The sequence below is a fragment of the Melanotaenia boesemani genome, chromosome 17 (assembly GCF_017639745.1).
Source record: "Melanotaenia boesemani isolate fMelBoe1 chromosome 17, fMelBoe1.pri, whole genome shotgun sequence".
In the NCBI taxonomy this organism is placed as follows: Eukaryota; Metazoa; Chordata; class Actinopteri; order Atheriniformes; family Melanotaeniidae; genus Melanotaenia; species Melanotaenia boesemani.
In genome coordinates this window covers 34,392,287-34,412,872 of record NC_055698.1, presented here as the reverse complement: position 1 = coordinate 34,412,872, position 20,586 = coordinate 34,392,287, and the positions used below count along the sequence as shown (strand labels likewise).

Here is a 20,586-nt window from a genome sequence, read left to right as displayed (position 1 = left end):
AGGCTAGCATATACCAGGCCAGCATCTACCAGGCCAGCATCTACCAGGCCGGCATATACCAGGATAGCATATACCAGGCCGGCATCTACCAGGCCGGCATATACCAGGCCGGCATATACCAGGCCGGCATATACCAGGCCGGCCTATACCAGGCCAGCATCTACCAGGCCAGCATATACCAGGCTAGAATATACCAGGCCAGCATATACCAGGCCAGCATCTACCAGGCCAGCATCTACCAGGCTAGTATATACCAGGCCAGCATATACCAGGCCAGCATCTACCAGGCCAGCATGTACCAGGCCAGCATGTACCAGGCCAGCATCTACCAGGCCAGCATATACCAGGCCAGCATATACCAGGCCAGCATGTACCAGGCCAGCATATACCAGGCCAGCATATACCAGGCCAGCATATACCAGGCCAGCATATACCAGGCCAGCATATACCAGGCCAGCATCTACCAGGCCAGCATCTACCAGGCTAGTACATACCAGGCCAGCATATACCAGGCCAGCATCTACCAGGCCAGCATCTACCAGGCCAGCATGTACCAGGCCAGCATCTACCAGGCCAGCATATACCAGCTGTTTTCCAACAGAGCTTAAAGGGATCGTAATCATACATGTTATAAAGGGTACAACGTGGGTCTAAATGTCAATCAGCAGGGAGCACGGTTGTACAATATTTCGGGATATAATCTGGATCTTGTAATTTTCTCATCCTTATCTCAATAATTACAGAATGTTTTAACTTAAAAACTTTTTCTGCAAAATTCAGAAAGTTCAAAGTCTGTGCAGAAAACCAGTACTACCAGTCTGTTGACCAGTGTATCACCAGGGGGTTTTTGGGTAATAACCGAATTGTCCGTCATACAGCTTAAATATTTGCTGGCTGTAGGACAAAGAGGCCCACGTTCAGGTAACAAGGACAATCCTGGTGGTTTTAATGCAGAATCATTTTTGATGTGTGTCCTTTAAGCCTGGTGTTTTCCAGCCTTTACTTCACACAATCACTTATTGTGTGCAACACAACTTTGCAAACTTCGACTCACTAAAAAAGCAGAAGTGGAATTCTGGTTTTCCCCTCAGCCTTCCTTTCCTGTTTATGGCAAGCAGCTTCCCAGAGAGCTGTTAATGATGCAGTCCGTGTGGCCAAGATTTCATTTTATGCAAAAGTCTTGCGTGAACGTCATGGCTGGTTTTAATGCAGACGTGCCTGATAGTAACTCCTTATTTGCAAAACATCTGCAGCAGTTTTTTATTGATTCTAAATGAACTCTATCAAGTAAATCTTTCTTGACAGACACAAGTTTCACCTATGTCAGTGATGTTTAGCACACAATGTCTTGGTTAGACCACAGTGTGATCCCAGCTGATGCTCATGACACACTGGAAAATGTGGAGATGTTCTAGTCTTGCCACCTCTGATCACATACCTATTGCTGCACTGTTCAATGTTGAAAATGTCCCCCTGGTGGCCTGTAATAGTAATTCTGCATCCTCAAGAAAACAAGGCTGGTCAAAGCTCAGTACAAAGGATTTGGAGAGATACTCACTGATGACGGTCTATTAAAAATATTGAATCGTCTAAAGAGGCCCTAAGGTGCTCAGATATTAATTACAATGAAGTGCATGACGCTGACCAACTACGTCTGATGTATGATGTTATTGTGAAATGTCTTCATCTAGACAGGGTGTATTGTTAGACGCTAAAAAACACACAAATGCTAGATTTAAATACACACTTTGTTTCATTAAGAAAATGAAAATGTGATGAAAACAAACTCTCTTTCCAGAAAGTGACTAAATAAAAATCCCACTGACTTCTGGAGAGAGATCGAGGTCTAGAATAAGAATAAAACCCCATGCTGGCAGATATTGAAGGTGTTAGTGGTGTGGGGACAGTGGAGCTGAGCTCTGGCACGAGCACGATTTGAACCTTTTTAACTGTTAAAAGTAACCCAGTGAGTGTCAGCCAGGTTCGTCCTTCCCTCACTGCAGACGGTGGGGGCAGCAGGGGTTCATGATGCTAGTAAAGCTTTGGATGCTAAGAAAGCCTGTGGAGTGGACCGCATCGCTGCAGGACATTTAAAACATGCCGGCCAGATGCTCATTTTCACAGGGTTTCTGGTTCATGGTGTTCGGCCTCAGCCATCATGGCTGTAATGTTGTTCCTGTGCTGAAGCACGAGGCTGGTAGACTGAATGGTTTAGACAATTATCTACATATTGCATTAGCCAGTATCTTGTCTAAAAGCCCTGGAAAGAATACTTTTGTCAAAACTAGAAAAGTATTTTCTCACCACTGACAATCCGTTTGGTTTTAAAAGAAAAACAGTACTGACATGCGTATTTACGCACTTAGAGAGATTGTACTTAGCTCTACGAGTCATAATTCATCAGTATTTCTATAGTTTATTGTTGCATCTACGGTATTTGACAAAATCAATCATGAAAAATTATTTGTAAAATTACTAGATAGAGGTGTTCCTACATTTTTGGTGAGCGTTTTATCCTTTTGGTTATGCCCATCACATATTCCAGGTCACTGTTCTTCTCCATTTCGTGTTAGTAATGGAGTACGCCAAGGAGGAATTTTATAACCTATTTTATTTCATATTTATGTGGATGACCTATCTTATCAGTTAAATAAGGCAAACACTGGATATCTTGTGGAGAACGCTGCTGTCAGTCACCTCCTGTATGCCGATGACCTGGTCCTGCTCAGTCCACGTGGTGCTGGTTTACAGCAAATGTTGAAGGTGTGTCCTCAGTACGCCATAAATTATTATATAGAATATAATGCTAAGGAAAGTCAAATAATGATAGTTAGAAGCGCTGATGATAGGAATTTAACCTTTCCTATCTTTTACCTGTCTAACAGTCCTCTGTCTGTATGTAAGGAAATTTAGGTCACATTATATCTGATGACTGGACAAAGACGTCCATCAACAGGGCTGTAAAATGAATGCTCAAGCAAACACGCTGATAAGGAAATTCTCTATGTGCTCTAATTCTGTAAAGTGCTCCCTGTTCAGAACCTGTCACACCATTTTATACTGGTCAGCTGTGGTCAAACTACCGGAAGAAGAGTACGAGAGGCTCAAGGTCGCCTTCAATGACGCCCTGAGGTTGCTGCTTGCCGTCCCTAGGTGGCGCAGGTCTTTAATGTCTTCATCGTGGAATTAAAAGAAGGTGCTATTTTGAACCAGCTCTAAATGAACTGATTCATTCATTCTCATGAGGAACTGCAACAATTAAGCAGCTTGTTGATTTTCCATTGAAACAAACCAATAAAGGCAGCAGATGCAGCAGCTCACTAAACTTTAAATAATGACCTTTGGTTGTGGAGCTTCCTGTTTCACAGCCTCCAGCATCAAACATGCATCGAGCAACGTCCACATTCTCCACTCCTCGCTCTCCTCTCACACTAGCAGGAGCCATAAAAACACTAAGAATCTTTCAAACACACTTCATAAAAACTTGGCAAACCCTAAAAGTCCAAAAGGTTTTCTTTTCCTAAACTGCTTTGATTGTGTAGCTGTAACTTCTAGATCAAACTGCCTGACGTTTGGTGGAGGTGAGCGTCTAACGTCGGCCAGGATGCTGTCCAGGTTTCCAGATGGGAGGGGCTTGCTGCGGCAGGTCCATGCCGCCATCTTCCCATCAACTCCATGCCCATCTACACAAAGCAGGTAAGATAATGTGACAGCTGACTCTGACTAATGGTTCATTATGCAGAACCTGACACACTACTGGTTCCATTTTATTTAAATCAGGTGTGTTGGAGTTTAAGATCCCTGCTTTAGCACTTTAATACATATCTGCTTGCACTGCTGCTCGTTAGCTTAGCGTTAGCACCTTTCCAAGCGACTTAGCTTTAGCTGAGTGCTATGTACAGTCTTCAGCTGTGTGTAGACCATGCATACGCAGCACTGAAGATAAAAGAGCTATGAAGATGTTCCAGTTTCTATTTAAATGCTTTAGTCCCAAAAAATCATGGGTATTCAAAAGCTACTGTTGGTGGGTTTGTAAGTAAAAAAAATATTTGAAGGGAAATGGAGCCAAACGGGTAGATAATAACCCTGCAGGTCAGCAGGTAAACACACACCTGTGCATTCCCTCAGTATTCTCTGTGCTGGTCTGCAGGCCGGCTGGTGGCTGCATCTACATCTACTTCCAGTTCCACCCCACTTCTGACATTAGAGCATGAAGGAAACTGCATGTAGCTCTCTCTGCAGCACTCTTCTGTTCCTGTAAAACTTATACACACATTTTTATAAATACTAGCATGAAAACAGGACCGGAAACTAAAGCAGTTGAAAACATCCACAGCTGAACTTCATTCATGGTTGCAGCCATCTAACTCATGGCTTAACACTTTGGCTTTGTACCTGCGCTTGTGTATGGCTTCTCCCTCTGGCTCGCCTGACAGACAAAATTTCTCAAATCAAACCAAACTACTACTCCAGCCTGATAATCTCAAATTTCACTACTAAACAAAATTCTCCAGCCACCCTACCCCCCACCTGTTCTCAGCTGCCACATGTAACTCCATAATGCTGTTTTTCACAGAGAAAATCCACAATATTCACCAGCAGCTATGTTTAAATTCACCACCTCCCTCCTGAACCGCTCTTTCACTGCCAGCCCTTTTCCAGCCTTCAACTCTCCACTGTTTCTGAAATCTCTGACCTCATCCATAAATCTAAGCCCACCGCCTGTTACCCTCCCCACATCCCTGATCAAATCTTGCCACTTCTCACTGCTTCCCCTCATAACCGCCATTATTAACTCGTCTCTCACCTCTGGTCTTGTGCCATCATCACTTAAACCTGCATCTGTCTCTCCTTTACTGAAAAAAACTAGTACTGATCCAAACAATTTCAATAACCTCTGCCCCATCTCTCACTTTCCATTCATCTCTAAAATTCTAGAAAGAGTAGTTGCCATTCAACTCCACTCACACCTGTCTCAGAATCACCTCTACGAGCCCTTCCAGTCTGGTTTTCACGCCCATCACAACACAGAAACAGCCCTCATAACAATTAAAATGACCTCCTCCACGCAGTGGACTCTGGTTTCTCTCCAATCTCATCTTTCTTGTTCTGAGTGCTGCCTTTGATACAATCTCTCACCACATTCTCCTCAGTCGACTCTCCTCCATCGGCATCACTCCCTTCGACTGGTTTAACTCATATCTCTCCGGCCGAACTCAGTTCGTACAGTTAAAATCCTTCAGAGCCGACCCCTCCCCAGTCTCCTTCCCTTTGTCCATATATTCCAGCTCTACCTCTCATCCAAGCCCAACTCCACACTCCCACCCTCCTCCCTCCCCTCCTGTCTATCTGAAATAAAAACCTGGTTCACCTCAAACTTCTTGAAACTAAATGGTAATAAAACAGAAATTCTTCTAGTTGGAACAAAATCCATGTTATTGAAAGTAAACAGTTTCTCTGTGACCATGGCCGACTCCAGTCTCCCCTTCCCTCAGGTTAAGAGTCCGGGTGGCATCCTCGACAGTACATCGTCATTTCAGTCCCACATCAGTAACGTTACCCGGTCTGCATATTTCCACCTACAAAACATCAACACCCTGCCCGCCTCAGCACCACGGGGAGCCGTGCTTTCAGTAACTCTGCTCCCCAGCTCTGGAACTCTCCACCAGACTGCAAATTTACTCTGCCATTCATCCATTTCTGCTTTTTTTTTTTTTGTCATCGCTTTTGTTTTATTCCTGATCACTTGTTTTTTTTTTTCTTGATTGCTTTTATATGTTATTGTTTTAATGTTTTAAAGTGTCCCTGGGAGGTCTTGAAAGGCACTTTGAAATAAAATGTATTAATTCTATTATTGTTATTATTATTATTATTAATTATATTATTATTATTATTATTATTATTATTGTTATTATTATGCGGGGTGGAGCAGAGGGGGCCATTTAGTTGTGATAGTGAGTGTGTATGGGTACAGCAGAGGGGAGGGTGTGAGTGTGGGGCTATATGGGATGGAGGTTGGAGTAGGTGTGGGGAGGGGACATCAGGGGTGTGTGCTGGCCTACGCTGGGTGGCTGTCTGGGGGGGCCTGGTCCTCCTAGGCATGGTGCAGGCCCTCTGCCTTTGGGGGGTGGGGCTGCCACCTCTGGGCTCCTGGGGCCCTGGGCCCTTCGCTTGGGCTGCCCTGGGTGGCCGGTCCCTGGTGGGGCTCTCCTCTGCCGCCCTTCGGGTGGGGCTGGAGTCGTCTTCGTGGTGGGGTGGCTTGGGTTGGTGCTCCGGGTCTGCTGCTGGGGGCCCGGGCCTCTGGCCCTGGTCTGCCTCTGGCCTCCGTGGAGGTGTGGTCGCATTTGCATGCTCTCACTCACCACTCTTCATCACTGATCACTCCTCTTCCTCATCCTCTGCATGCTGACAGTCACTGAGTTGTCCAGTGGGTTTTTATACTAAGAGATAATTATTACATTTTTTTTTTTTTGTCCTGTGAGTTAGTATCTGGTCGCTGTTATGTCTTTTTGATTTGGTTATTATTTAAAAACTCTTAATGACTAGTTTTTTCTGTGTGTGTGTTTCTGTTTTTGTAAAAGTTGTAGGAAATTTTCTGGTGTGTTCATGTACAGGTGTAACAGTTTGTTGTCTGGTGATGGTGTGGATTGAAGGGTCGTTTCCTTCTGTCTGTGATCTTTTTGTCTCCTTTCTTCTTTCCCTTTTGCTCTTTTTGCTATTTTCCATCTTTTTCTGTCCCCTCCGGTCAGGTCCAGCAAGATTACATAGATTCCGTGATTCAAAGTAAATAAATAAATAAATCAATCAGATTATCAAGAGGAGCCTTACCCATAGGCCTCCCCTTGGTAGAGCAAATTCGTTCAGCACGATACAGCAACCAGATTATCATTTTGCTGCTATGATGCTGGACAGGACAAGTTAAAAAAACAACAATAAATAAAATGAGTCTCAAACACAGTTTTGTGTACAAGGTGTGCAGTATTTGACTATATTTGCATGTGTGTGTGTGTGGAAGTTTCACACAATCACAGCAGGAAGATGGCTTATTGTTCGTTAACACGAAACTCACTCCAACGCGTCATCTCAACTCCTTCCTCCTCTCTCTTCTGCTTCTTGAACATCATTAAACATCCAGGTTAAAATACAAATATAAAGTCTAAACCAGAGGTACCCAACATACGGCCTGGGGGCCCAAAGATGGCCCACAACTTTGCCAACCAGAAGGTCCATATAAGTAACTGTAATATTCTAATAAAAGTAACTAATATAATAAATGAAGTGTATTATAATAAAAAAAAAGACTATTATCATGAAGGTAACTAAAACTAATAAGTAACTAAATTATTAAAAAGTAACTGTAATATTCTAATAATAGTAACTAATCCTTCTGTCTTTCTGACTTCAGTCGGTATGATGAGCTGAGTCAGTTCAGGTCAGGATTACTACACACATGTGGAAATGTACACGTATGTACATTTAGAAGAAGTTGTAGATCTGGAAACGTTCCAGGGATTATCATGTGAAATGCTGGGTTTTTCCTGGGATTAAATGTGTGTGTTTTTAAAGATTCCTGCTGGTCTGGAAGCTGGAATAAACCTGGAAGTGTTAAACTGAAGGAAAATATGGATGAAACTCTACTTTTATTTAAGAGTCTTCTTAAAAAACCTGCTTTAGATCCTGCACTCTTGTCTAATTCTAGACCAGTCTCTCATTTCCCATTTCTGTCCAAAGTTCCAGAGAAAATGGTTTTTATGCAGGTTCAGTCTTTTCTAGAAAATAACAACTTATTTAAAAAACTCCAGTCTGGTTTTAGGTCTCATCACAACTCTGAATCTGCACTACTCAAAGTACAGAATGATATTCTCTTGTCCCTCGATGCCAAAACACGTGTTCTGCTGGTGATGTTGGACCTTCCAGCAGCTTTTGACACTGTAGACCATCTAGTCCTCATCACTGGTCTGGCTCAGCAGGTTGGCCCTCAGGGAACAGCACTGGACTGGTCTAAGTCCTATTTAATGCACAGCTCTGTCCATTTAAACATCCTACAGGAAATAGTTTGGCATCTGAAACCAGCGACATGCACTCTGGACACGATCCCATCCCACTTTTTAAACCAGGTTTTACCTCAGTAGAACGTGGTCTCCTACTGATAGTTAACAGCTTCCTTTCATTTCTGAAATCCTAGAGAGGATTGTTTATACACAGATAAAAGTTTTTAGAGAATAATGTTTTTAAGGTTTGTCAGTCTGGTTTTAAACCTCTTCATAGCACTGAGTCGGGTCTACTGAGGTTTTCTAAAGATCTTTTATTAGCCACAGATTCTGGTGACCATGCAATCTTGGTTTTATTGGATTTAACAGCAGCCTTCGACACGGTGGATCACAACATTTTAATGACCCGTCTGGAGCTCTGTGTTGGCATTCGTGGTTCTGCCCTGGAATGGTTTAGGTCCTACCTGTCTGAGAGGACATTCTCTGTTTCCAGTCATCGCCTGCTCCTCTATCCTGTGGTGTCCCCCAGGGGTCCATTCTTGGGCCTTTGCTCTTTTCATTATACCTCCTACCCCTCGGGTCAGTTATTAGGAAGAACAACTCTTCTTTCCATCTGTATGCTGATGATAGTCAGGTCTATGTCCCTCTTAAACACAAGAACTCTTATTCCTTAGAAAAACTCTTAATCTGTCTCAATGAAGTCAAAGCCTGGATGGCCTTAAATTTTCTTCATTTTAATGAAAGAAGACGGAAGTTCTAGTTTTTAGTCCTGGTGCTGGTGGGTCCTCTCCTGTTGACTTGGGTCCTCTGGCTCAGTATTGTAAACCTGATGTGACAAACTTGGAAGTAAAATGGACGGTGATTTTAACCCAGACAGGCAGATCAGTGCAGCGGTGAAAGCTAGCTTATTCCAGCTGAGGCAACTGGCAAAGGCCAAACACATTCTTTCAAAGCAGGACTTTGAAACAGTAATTCATGCTTTCATAACAACATGGCCTGTCTACTGCGATGCCGTATACCTTGGTATCTCTCAGAAATCTCTGTCCCGTCTGCAGCTGGTGTAAAATGCTGCAGCTCATCTGTTAACTGGACCACGAAGGAGAGAACACATTTATCCAGTTTTAGCCACACTGCACTGGTTGCCTGTTCTTTTTAGAGTTCATTTTAAAATTCTTTTATTTGTTTTTTAGTCTTTAAATTACCTCTCTGAGCTGCTTCACATGTACTCCCCTCTCGGTCCCTCCGGTCAGCGAATCAGCTGCTCCTGGAGGTGCCGAGGAACGGAGGAAGCTTGGAGGGGACCGGGTCTTTCTGTGGCGGGACCAGAGCTGCAGGTCAGACCGGCTTCATCACTGTTCAGTTTTAAATCCCTTCTAAAGACACGCCTCTTTTCACTGGCGTTTCAACCTGTATGAGTTTGCTTTTATTGCTTCTGTTGTTTTTATTTTGTATTGATTTAATTGTTTTAATGATTTTTAATGATTTTATTGTTTTGTCTTTTATTCAATGTTTAGCTGTTTTTACTATATTATGTTCAGCACTTTGTTCAGTAGCTGCTGTCGTAAAGTGCTTTACAAATAAAGTTGGCTTGGCTGGGCATCAAGCTCTAAAGGTGGCTGCCATTAAGCCCCTCCCCTAGACGCCTCTATAGTGAACACCTATAGACCGGTCTCTTATTCCTTTATTTCCGAATTACTGAGAAAGTTGGATTCCACCAGCTTAATGACTTTTTAAGTTAAGGTGGAAATCTGGATAAATTTCAGTCCGGCTTCCAACCTCATCACAGCCCTGAAACAGTTCTGGTCACAGTAGTAAAGGACTAGTTTTGGTCCTGTATCAGTCCTGGTTCTGGTCCAATATAAGTCCTGGTTCTGGTCTAGTATAAGTCCTGGTTCTGGTCTAGTGTAAGTCCTGGTTCTGGTTGTGTATCAGTCCTTGTTCTAGTTTAGTTTCAGTCCTGGTTCTAGTCCTGTACAGTCCTGGTTCTGGTCTAGTTTTAGTCCTGTTTCTGGTCATGTATCAACCTTGATTCTAGTCTAGTACCAGTCCTGGTTCTGGTCCTGTATCAGTCCTGGTTCTGGTCCAGTATCAGCCTTGGTTCTGGTCTAGTATCAGTGCTGGTTCTAATCTATTATCAGTCCTTGTTCTGGTTTAGTATCAGTCCTGGTTCTTTTTCAGTCCTGATTTTGGTCTAGTTTCAGTCCTGGTTCTAGTCCTGTATCAGTCCTAGATCTGGTCCTGTTATTGACCTGGTTCTAATCTAGTATCAATCCTGGTTCTGGTCTAGTATCAGTCCTGGTTCTGTTCCTGTATTTGACCTGGTTCTAATCTAGTACCGGTCCTGGTTATGGTCCAGTACCAGTCCTGGTTCTGGTCCTGTATCAATCCTGGTTCTGGTCTAGTACTATTTCTGGTCATATAGCAACACATGAAGTCTAATTTATCTCCAGATCTGTAGACTCACAGGTGAAGCTTTAGATTAGTGGGGAACATATATGAGGCTTTGTGGTTGTTGCTGGTTAATCTTCCAGAAAATGTAAATATTTCTCTGATTGGATTGAAAGCAGCCACCCAGTCTGCTGCACTAGAAATGTTCCTACTGCAAAGCAGGAGGATGAGTCCCAAACTACTGACCTGACCTACGTTACAGAGACAGCTGAGAACCATTCAAATCAGTCAAAAATAAATACAAACGTTTTTTATTTATTATTCATTTAGAACTATTTTTTCTGATGGAGCAGCTGATGGAGCAGCTGAAGGAGCAGCTGAAGGAGCAGGTGGACTGAACCATTTAAGGGAAATATAGAGGGGGGCTGGGTGTTCAGAAATGTTTCCAAAACAAAGAAACTTTGTGAAACCAAGGCATTATAACTAAAATGTTTGTGTGATTGTAAGTTTATCATGAGTATTAGATCATTTTGTTAGTATTACAATTGCATTGAGGAGCCTTCTGGGCTCCCTTCAATCATGGGCCTCTAGAGTCCCCCCCTTTCGGCGCCCCAGCCTGGGCATTTAAGCCTCTGATTTCAGTTCCTCCTTGCCAGTCCATTGTTGCTTCTGTTTGCTGTTAGATGCTCACTGTTGTTTGCTGTTAAATGTAGTTCATGCCATGTCAGAGTTTTGCTCCAGAGTCTTTTGTTATGTTGAGTTTGGTTTTACTTTATTAAACCCTTTTACCTGCACCAATCTGCCTCCCGCCTGCTCTTAACCCTGCACCTGTGTCCTCATGTCCACGGCACCCTGACAGAATGGACCGGCCACACACAGACTGCCCAGGCCAACCCTACATTACCTCAGTAGAACTGGTGAGCTGGCTGGGCGTGCCTCATACAGACGATGCTCCTGAGTGGTCATAGTTCTGTGGGTCCAGACTGGCAATCTGAAACCCCTCCTGAAAGACCCAGGCCTCATGGGTCTGCATGGACTGCGGCGGTCTTGTCGGACCAGAACCAGCGGATTCTGCTGGACTTACCAAAGATCAGTGACCTGTCGTCGTGGCCTTCCGGCCACCTTCTAGAGCCAAATCTGCTGACAGTGCAGCCTCCCGGCCATTCTCTGATACCATGTTGCCTGGACTATTTGCTTGGGCCAGTTTCATGAAGGTCTGGACCTCCTCAGAGGAACAGTTACAGAAAGGTGTGGAACTCCTCAGCGGGACAGTTTCAGGATCGTCCGGATTTCAGTAAAGGTCTGGATGTCTTCAGAGGGACAGTATATGTCATTATCTTGGTTTAGGATCTTGGTATTTGGTTTTTATGGTTCGTGATTAGTTCTATTTCCTGTTTTATTTTTTAGTTCCCTCCCTTGTGTATTCATTTTTGTTTTCTGTTTCCTGTTCATTAGTTCATCTGGTTTGATTTGTTCATTCATTTCACCTGTTTCTCATTAGTCCTCTGTCTGTATATACTGTATATATAGCCTTTGGTTTCATTTATCCTCGGCCAATCCATTCATGGTCTTATGCCATGCTTCTTAGTTGCTTTTGTGGGCTTCATGTTCCTTCTAGTCTTCATGCCATGTTTCATCTGTGCAGTTTAGTTTTTTGTTATTAAAATCTTGTTCCTCCACCTGGCTGCCTCCTACCTCAGAAGCCTACATTTTGGTTCACACCTTCCACACTGCACAACCCTGACAGTATCAGGAAAGTCTGGACATCCTCAGAGGGATCAGGGCCCCCACCCAGTTCCATGCCACCTCCACTCCATCCACCATCAAGACCACCACCCAGTACCAGACCACCTCTATTCCATCTATGATCAGACCTGAAGCCACACCTGAAACCGTTCCACCAGACCCAAATCTCCATCTCCAGACCTGACCCCCGCCAACCAACAGAACCGGTTCTGGTACAAGAACATAAAGTGGCGGTTCAGAGACGGAACCAACAGAACCGGTTCTGTTGGTTATGTCTCTAAACCGCCACCAGAACCGGTTCTGGTAGAAGAACATAAAGTGGCGGTTCAGAGACAGAACCAACAGAACCGGTTCTGGTAGATACTGACCTGCAGAGTCGAGTATAGAGACTTTCCGGTCAGCTTCAGGAACGCTGCTCAGACACACAGCAGGTCTTCCTCGCTGTGTGACACCATGATTCTGTGGACCAGGGACTTCTGAGGAAGAAAGAAATTTTGGTTCAAGTTCTGACACAACCACCACCTTTTAAAGGTTTTGGTTCTAGAGCAGAGCCTGGTTCTGGCTTAATATACATGAGTATCAGCTAAAACAGCAATTATTGGTAAATAAACAACAGAAAACAAACAATAAATAATATAAATAAATATACACAATGCATTCTGGGTCAGGTCTTCCTGAGTTCTCCACAGTGTTCACAGATCTTTCACTCAAAGCTCAGGACGTTTCATCAGGTCTGACATCATCAGTCATAACCTGATGTGATTGGCTGACAGCTGTGATGGCATTTACACTGCTTTCATTTTTCCGGCAGGATGAAGTTCATCCTACTGCAAGGATGGAGGTGTGTGTGTGTGTGTGTGTGTGTGTGTGTGTGTGTGTGTGAGTACTGTAGGGGGTGTAGTGATGAGCTACAGGGGGCTGCTGGGGAAGAACTGTCTCTGAGTCTGTCTGTGGTGGTTTTAATGCTCCTGTCAAGCTTTCCTGATGGAGGCGGTACAAACAAGGTGTTGCCCAGGTGGGCGGGGTCAGTTGGACTCGGGCGGTGTAGATGGAGTCCAGATCTGGTAGACGGCGGCCCACAATCCCCTGAGCTGTTTCACTGAGCTAAGCTCCTCTGGTCCTGTGCAGCTGCCGTACCATCACTCTGAGACACAGGATGCTCTCCATGGAGGTTCTGTAGAAGTTCACCAGCAGCTGAGAAGAGAGTCCCGTCGCTTCACCTTCCTGAGGAAGAGGAGCTGTTGTTGGGCTTCTTCACCAGGTGGAAGTGTTCAGTCCAGGAGAGGTCAGAGGAAATGTGGATGTCCAGGAACTTCATGCTGTCCACTCGCTCCACTGCCTCTCCGTGGATGCAGAGACGAGCGTGCTCAGTCTTCCTGGACCTCCTGGAATCTACTAGGACCTCCCTGGTCTTGTTGATAAGAACCAGATTGTTCCTGGACCAGCATTCTGTGAGACTCTGGATCTTTTCTCTGTACTGGTCTCATCATTGTTGGATATGAGACCCACCACGGTGGGATCGTCTGCAGACTTCCCAGCCGTGGTGGTGGGTGGATGGCAGAGCTGTCCTGTGTGAAGAGGGTGGGGCCGAGCACACAACCCTGCGGCGTTCCAGCGGTGAAGATGCTGACTTCCCTATCCTCACCACCTGGACCTGAAGGTGAGGAAGTCCCTGATCCAGGTGCAGAGTGATGCTGGCAGACCAGGTTGTGGAACTTCAGGACCAGCAGGTCCAGGAGGACGGTGTTAAAGGCTGAGTTGAAGTCCACAAACAGCGTCCTAACACGGGTGTTGGGATGCAGGTTGAAGATGTCCAGAAAAACTTCTGCCAGCTGGTCTGCAATTGGTTTTAGTGTCCGACCCGACACCTGATCTGGACCCGCAGCCTTGCTGATGTGGATCCTCCTCAGGGTGGAGGTGACTTGGTGCAGCTGCAGGGTAAGAGGCTGATGCTGCCTCTGGCTGTGGAGGTGAGCAGTACTTCTGCTGCTGGAGAGGCGAAGCCTGGAAGAAGCAGAGTGGGGTCATGCTGACCTGCTGGTCTCTGGACTTGGACTCTGTGATGGTCTTGATGTCTTTCCACATGTTACGTGTCATTGAAGTACTCCTCAATGTGCTGCTTGTACTAAGTGCTGCCAGCTGGAGGCCCTTTTCCAGGTCTTTGTGGGTCCTGCTATAAACCAGTTTGTTTCCTGCACTGTAGGCTGCATCCCAGCTATTAGCAGGACCGGACTATGCTGTCCACCCACGGCTTCTGGTTAGGGAAACCAGGATGGTGTTTGTGGGAAGGACAGCATCAGAAATGCACACAGGACAGTACAGGCGACGTGTTTTCCTCCAGATCAGTGTCCTCTTTGAACCCTCCCCAGTCTGTGTGCTCAAAGCAGACCTGTAAGGCTGAGGAAGCCTCCTCAGTCCAGACCTGGATGGTTCTGGTAGTGGTTTGGTCCTGCAGATCAGAGGTCTGAAGGCAGGGATCAGCTCCACATCCCGAGGTGAGGAGCTGCTGAAGCCTTGTATGCTCCTGGAACGTTCCAGTACACCTGCTCCAGTATATTAAAGTCTCCTGTTGGAAAGTTGATGAATTTGTGGAATGTGGGGAGGACAGACTTTAGTTCCACGTGGTTAAAGTCACAAGCCACAACTGCCTCTGGATCATGATCATCTGCCCAGTGATCAGGCAGCACAGCTCCTCCAGCACTAACTTAACATTAGCTGGTGGTTTTATGTCAGCCGCTATGATCAGGTCAGAGCTGAGTTCTCTAACCAGTTTAAACTGGTCTGCAATTCACTGCCAGATATTCCAGGTCAGGGAGCCGAAGGTTCCAGTAATGTTTGTAGCTGTACACCATGATTTGTGGATGTACAGATTCAAACCTCCGCCTCTGGTCTTACCCGAAGCTGCAGTCCGGTCGGCATGAAGCAGAGAGCGCCAGCTAGCTCCACCGCTACGTCGGGTTATTGTTTTCTAGCCAGGTCTCGGTGAAGATTCCCACACAGCTGTCCGCCTTACGTGAGATGAACCTCAAATAAATTTCCTCCAGTTTGTTTGTGAGAGACATGGCGTTGGTGAGGAGGAGACTGGGCAGAGCCGGTCTGTGTGGGTTAGCTTGTAGCCTAGCTGTTTCCTCCGTCTCCTGGGCCACAGAGGGGGGGTGGTGAGGGCCTCTGTAGTCCACTGCAGGTCGGGTGGAATAAAATCTGGCTTTGGTGATGCAGAACTGGGTTTTCCCAATTCCAGATTCCCTTCCATACTGGACTAAGGTTTCCAGTCTTAAAAATGTGAGTTAAAAAACAAACAAAAACGTCATATCAAAGGTAAATAGCCAAGAAACTGGAGCCGCTGTGTGCCGCCATATTATTTCATCATCAGGGCCAAAGTGTTTCTGATAAATCTGATTCTCAGCACTCCATCTGAGACAATGTCGGTACATTTTCATCTTTCTGAGTGGAGAATAAACCAACGAATAAACAAGGGAACAAAGAAAAGCAGAAGAGCGACTGACATCATCTGCTCAGAAAAATAAGGACAAAGACAAAATATCAAATGAAATCACGTTCTAACCATCACCTGAATAAATTCAATAAGATCAATAAAGTAAGTCTGAAAACCTCTTTTATACTTCAGTCACTCATAGAACTTTGAGGAACCTAGTGTGTGTAGTCTATGATGTATTATATATGAGGGCTGGAAATAGGCTAACATGGCGGCAAGTTCCCACACTGCAGCTTCTGTTGTTGTGGTAGGTCTTCATCACGTCTGCTTCAAGCACCCACAGTCATGAGTTTCTGCTCAATGTAGAATAGAATAGAACAGAATGCCTTTTATTGTCATTATACAAATATACAATGAGATTAAGCCATCCCCAATGTCAGTGCAAAGAGAGCAGTATAGAAGATAAATAAATAAATAAAAGATCTAAGGTATAAAATATTTACAGAAATTAACAGATTTGCACACTCGAGTTATTTGCAGATATAAGTATGAACATGTGGACAGGACCCCTTCTTACAAGTTAAACTCCATGCAAGTAGAAGAGCTACGAGACCGCTGTCTGGTCCGGAGATTCGCTCCATCACCGACCCCCAGCCCCAGTACACTCTTTGGACAACAAACTGGATTATTTACATCTTCTAGGGACAACTCCGATGGCGGTGAGAGAGTGCTGTGTTCATGTGGTCATGGAAACTTGGCTCGCTACCAACATTATGGGCGACGCTATTCAGAGCGGCTAACCTGCTATTGGGCACACAGAGCTCTTGGGGTGGAAGGGAAGATGGATGGTGGGGGACTCTGTGTTTACATCAGTAATGCCTGGTGTCGTGATGCTGCTGTGGTCTGCAAACACGGCTCATTTTCAGTGGAGTTTATGGTCATTAAATTCCGACTTTTACCGCCATACGGCTCGCTGCTGTTTACGTTCCTCTGAGCTCCAGTGGAAACAACAGCAGTGAAGCATTGAAGGAACTGCATCAACACATCAGGGAGCAGCAGACAGCCCACCCTGATGCCTTTCTCATCTTGGCTGGGGATTTCAACCACGCACACCCAAAGAGTGTGTTTCCAAAAGTACACAAACACAGATTTTGCAACATGTAGAAACGACACACTGGACCAGGTTTACACCACCCAGAGAGGAGCTTACGAGGCCCTTCCCCTTCCACAGCTCGGTGCCTCTGACCACATCACTGTCATGCTAACGCCAGCAGACCACCGGTGAAAGTCACCAGACCAGTTCTCAACGAGGTTCGTGTGTGGTCAGAAGGATCCCTGAGGTACTGAAGGACTGGTTTAACACACAGACTGGACTGTGTTTAAACAGGGTGCCACCTACAACAACAACACAGACCTCCAGGAGTACTCAGATGTCATCACTGCCTACATCACCAAGTGCATCGATGATGTAACAGTACTCAAGACCATCACTGTCTGGGCCAATCAGAAGCCATGGCTGACAGGGGAGGTCCACAGGCTGCTGAAGGCTGGGAACGTTGCCTTCAGTGCAGGAGATGAGGAGGGCCAGCCTGTCACGAAGCATCAGTGAGGCAAAGATGCAGGACTCCAGGATGCTGATGAGATCCACTGTGGTGGGTCTCATCAGCAACGAGGATGAGCCAGACTACAGGAGTGAGGACTGCCTGGCCTTGTGGTGGGAACACAGCAATCTCTCTCTGAACGTGGAAAAGACAAAGGAGATGGTTGCGGACTTCAGGAGACCACGACCCCAGCATTCATCTCTGACCATCAATGGTGCTACGGTGGAGAGAGCAGCATCAAGTTCCTGGGTGTGCTTGTCACAGAGGACCTCTCCTGGACCATCACCACCACATCACTGGCCCAGGAAGCCGACCAGTGCCTCTACTTCCACTGCCACCTGAGCAAAGCTAGAGCCCCGCCCCCATCATGTGCACCTTCTACAGAGGCACCATGAAGAGCATCTTGACCAGCGGCATCACCGTGTGGTAAGCTGCCTGCTCCAATCCTGCAGGAAGACCCTCCAACGCATCCTGAGAGCAGCTGAGAAGATCCTTGCTGCCTCCCTGCAAACATCTCCACCTCACCTCGCCCGTAAAGCCCTCTGCATGGAGAGAGGCCCCGCCCACCCGTCACACAGCTTCTTCAGCCTGCTGCCATCAGGAAGGAGACCTGGACCAGGACCAGGACCAGGACTGGGATCGGGACCAGGACCAGCAGACTGAGGCACAGCTTGGTCCACCAGGCTGTTAGGATGCTGAACTCTCTCCCTGCTCTGCCCCCCTTCCACTCATCCTGGACTCTGACGCCCCCCATCATCACCTGAACTTTTTACCCCTTCAGGAACAAGAAGAGCCACTTTAACCAGTTTAACTAGACCAGAAGCTAACTCAGTCTGCTGTTGCTCTAGAAGCAGAAACATAGTTTATGGTTACAGAGCAAATGCTGTTAGCGTATTTACTCAGTGATAGAACTTGTTTAGTTTGTTTAGTTTACTGGCTTATATCCTACCTAAGTACCAAGGTGTGAGAGAAGCATCATTTAATTCTCAGTTTGTCTTGTACGCTGCAGAACTGACAATTAAGCTGACTTTGACGTGTATTTGTGAGCAAATTTCATGTGTGTACTGTCAAAGTATTCTGTGTAAAAAACTAATTTCAGACATGTGTCTGACAATAAAAGTGTATTGTATCACCTGATGAAGCCATTGTCTCACCTTCATCGTATTCACTCTCTTGGCAAGGTAGATGTCAGGATTCTGGATGCACTGAACTGAACACCCAGAGACGTACACATCAACATCTGGATCAAACAGGATCCTTCTGGAAAAGAACTGGATTAAACAGGATCAAACTGGTTCAAATTCTGGTTGAAAATACATGATGCTGGATGAAACTCCAAGTTTCTGCTCACCTAGAACCTTCAGACCCAGCCAGGGGTCTCCAGAGAAGTGCTTCCGCTAAAAAGTCTGACTTTCTCATTATCTCCAGGACAGAAGCTGATTGGGCGTGTAGGTGCCTGTCACAGCGGTAAACCAGCATAAACACGTTATCGTCCTTATTTATGATTTGTTGTATTTATGACATTTAGAGGAGGCTGCGGGATGACCTATTTGCTGCATCACACAATCACAATTATGTGACGCATGTGGGTGGGGGGTCGTGGCTCAAAACCATTGCAATAAAGAATTTAATTAACATTAACATCTGATTTCCTGCAGCAACTGTGTGATGCTATCATGTCAATATGGAGAAAACCTCTGAGGAAGGTTTCCACCACCTGCTTCATCTATCACACCAGGATTAAAAAGGTCCGACCCAGTTCTAGAAGGTGGACCTGATGAAGAGGACGACCTGGTACTAGAAGGCGGTCCTGATGAAGAGGATGACCCGGTACTAGACAAGATGACCTTCCGAGCTCTAATCCCAGCTCAGGATCACGTGCACGCTCTGCAGACGCTGAGCTTCAAACTGCTCCGGGAGCATCAGCAGATCCAGAAGCAGGTCCTCCAGATCGCCAGACAGAACTTTCTTCAGAACCGCGCTGAGCTCCTGGAACAGCACAGGTCATTCGTTACTGGTGGGTCTGCTCTAACAGGACACAGTCTGGTATGAAGATCCAGACTAGAGAGTCCAATACACTCTTTTATACCATGATGCTCTCCAAAAACGTTTGGACTTGACCCGGTTCTGCCTGCAGTTAATATTTGACCAGAATCACATGGCCTAGTTCTCAGCTATTTGGGTCTGAAATCTGACTTTCAGTGATAAGCCTGCAGGGTTCTGTTTCATCACAGAACCAGTTTGGACCAGAACTATCCAGCCTCCATTTTCATTTCTACCCACATCATGCTGCATTTACTGACCCTCAGAAAAAGGAAAATGAAACTCTTTTTCTTCAGAATGAAATTGGATGACAACCAGAACCAGAACTTGGATGTTTCATATCCAGACAAAGGGATCTGACTAAACCTGAGGACCCTACCGACCGTGAGGTCCAGACTAAACCCAAAGGGGTGGAGGGGGAGATGAGGGGCCCAGTGGAGGAGTCTATGGGGAAGATTTTAGGGGACAATTAGGAGGATTATTATTGTTTTTAATGGACATTACCATACAATCTCATTAATCAGGTGTTTATTAATTTTACTCATTAATATATTTTATTATAATTTTATAAACATTTATTTTAAAAATTTATGTTTATGAGTTTTTGTAATAAAGGTATTACAACACACTGGACACGAGATGTCCACAAGAAGGGATGGACAGATAAAAACCATGGTATCACCTGAGTAGGTGTGACTCCTGCTCAGACAGCCGACTGATGGAAAACACCTGTTCATACCTAGCAGGTGGAACTCCTTTTCCATATAAAGGTGTGTTCACAGCTTTGATATCATTCATTAATGTTTGATCAGCAAACAGAAGGTTTGTCCAGGTCAGGACATTACTTCATCAACAACCTCTTTACCTTCTGTGTTTCCTCCTCAAGGCACTGGAGATCACCTGTCTCTGGGCGTTGCTCCGATTGGTCAATATTCTCACCAGAGTCAGCGAGTCTGAGCAGAGTACACAAAGTCTGAGGTTAGTATGATGTCACAGAGGAGGCGGAGCTCTGCTTCATGGAGCACCTTTCTTCTCCAGCGCCACCTGGATCGCCATCACGTCTAGCTCAGGGTGGAAGCTGCAGAAGGGCCGGATGGTTCCCAAAGTTCCCCAGAACATGTCCTGGATGGGAGTCAGAACCGGATCAGAGCCGGAGACAGATTTCAGTTCTGAACCTCTACTCACGGAAAACGATTCAGCTGATCAGAACAAAGCTAAAATCCAGCAAAACCTTTACAGCTGAACTTTATTAGACTTTACTGAAAACGTGGCCAATGTTTGACCCCGAAAAGACACGTTAAAACTCACATTTAATCCTGAGGATAACACATCATCTTCACAGAAAGATGGATGGACGGATGGATGGATAGATGGATGGATG

General features: G+C 45.5%; 1 protein-coding gene across 1 annotated transcript; it reads right to left on the bottom strand.

Moving 5' to 3' along the window:
* Window positions 1-3,064: 3,064 nt before the first annotated feature.
* Window positions 3,065-20,324, bottom strand: LOC121656462 (annexin A9-like). Its single transcript, XM_042011454.1, is given in 11 exon segments — window positions 3,065-3,079; window positions 3,571-3,683; window positions 9,011-9,077; window positions 9,194-9,319; window positions 12,494-12,601; window positions 18,317-18,372; window positions 18,514-18,559; window positions 19,041-19,151; window positions 20,071-20,090; window positions 20,093-20,158; window positions 20,231-20,324. Coding segments are annotated over 11 exon segments (822 nt in total).
* Between the last annotated feature and the right edge of the window lie 262 nt (window positions 20,325-20,586).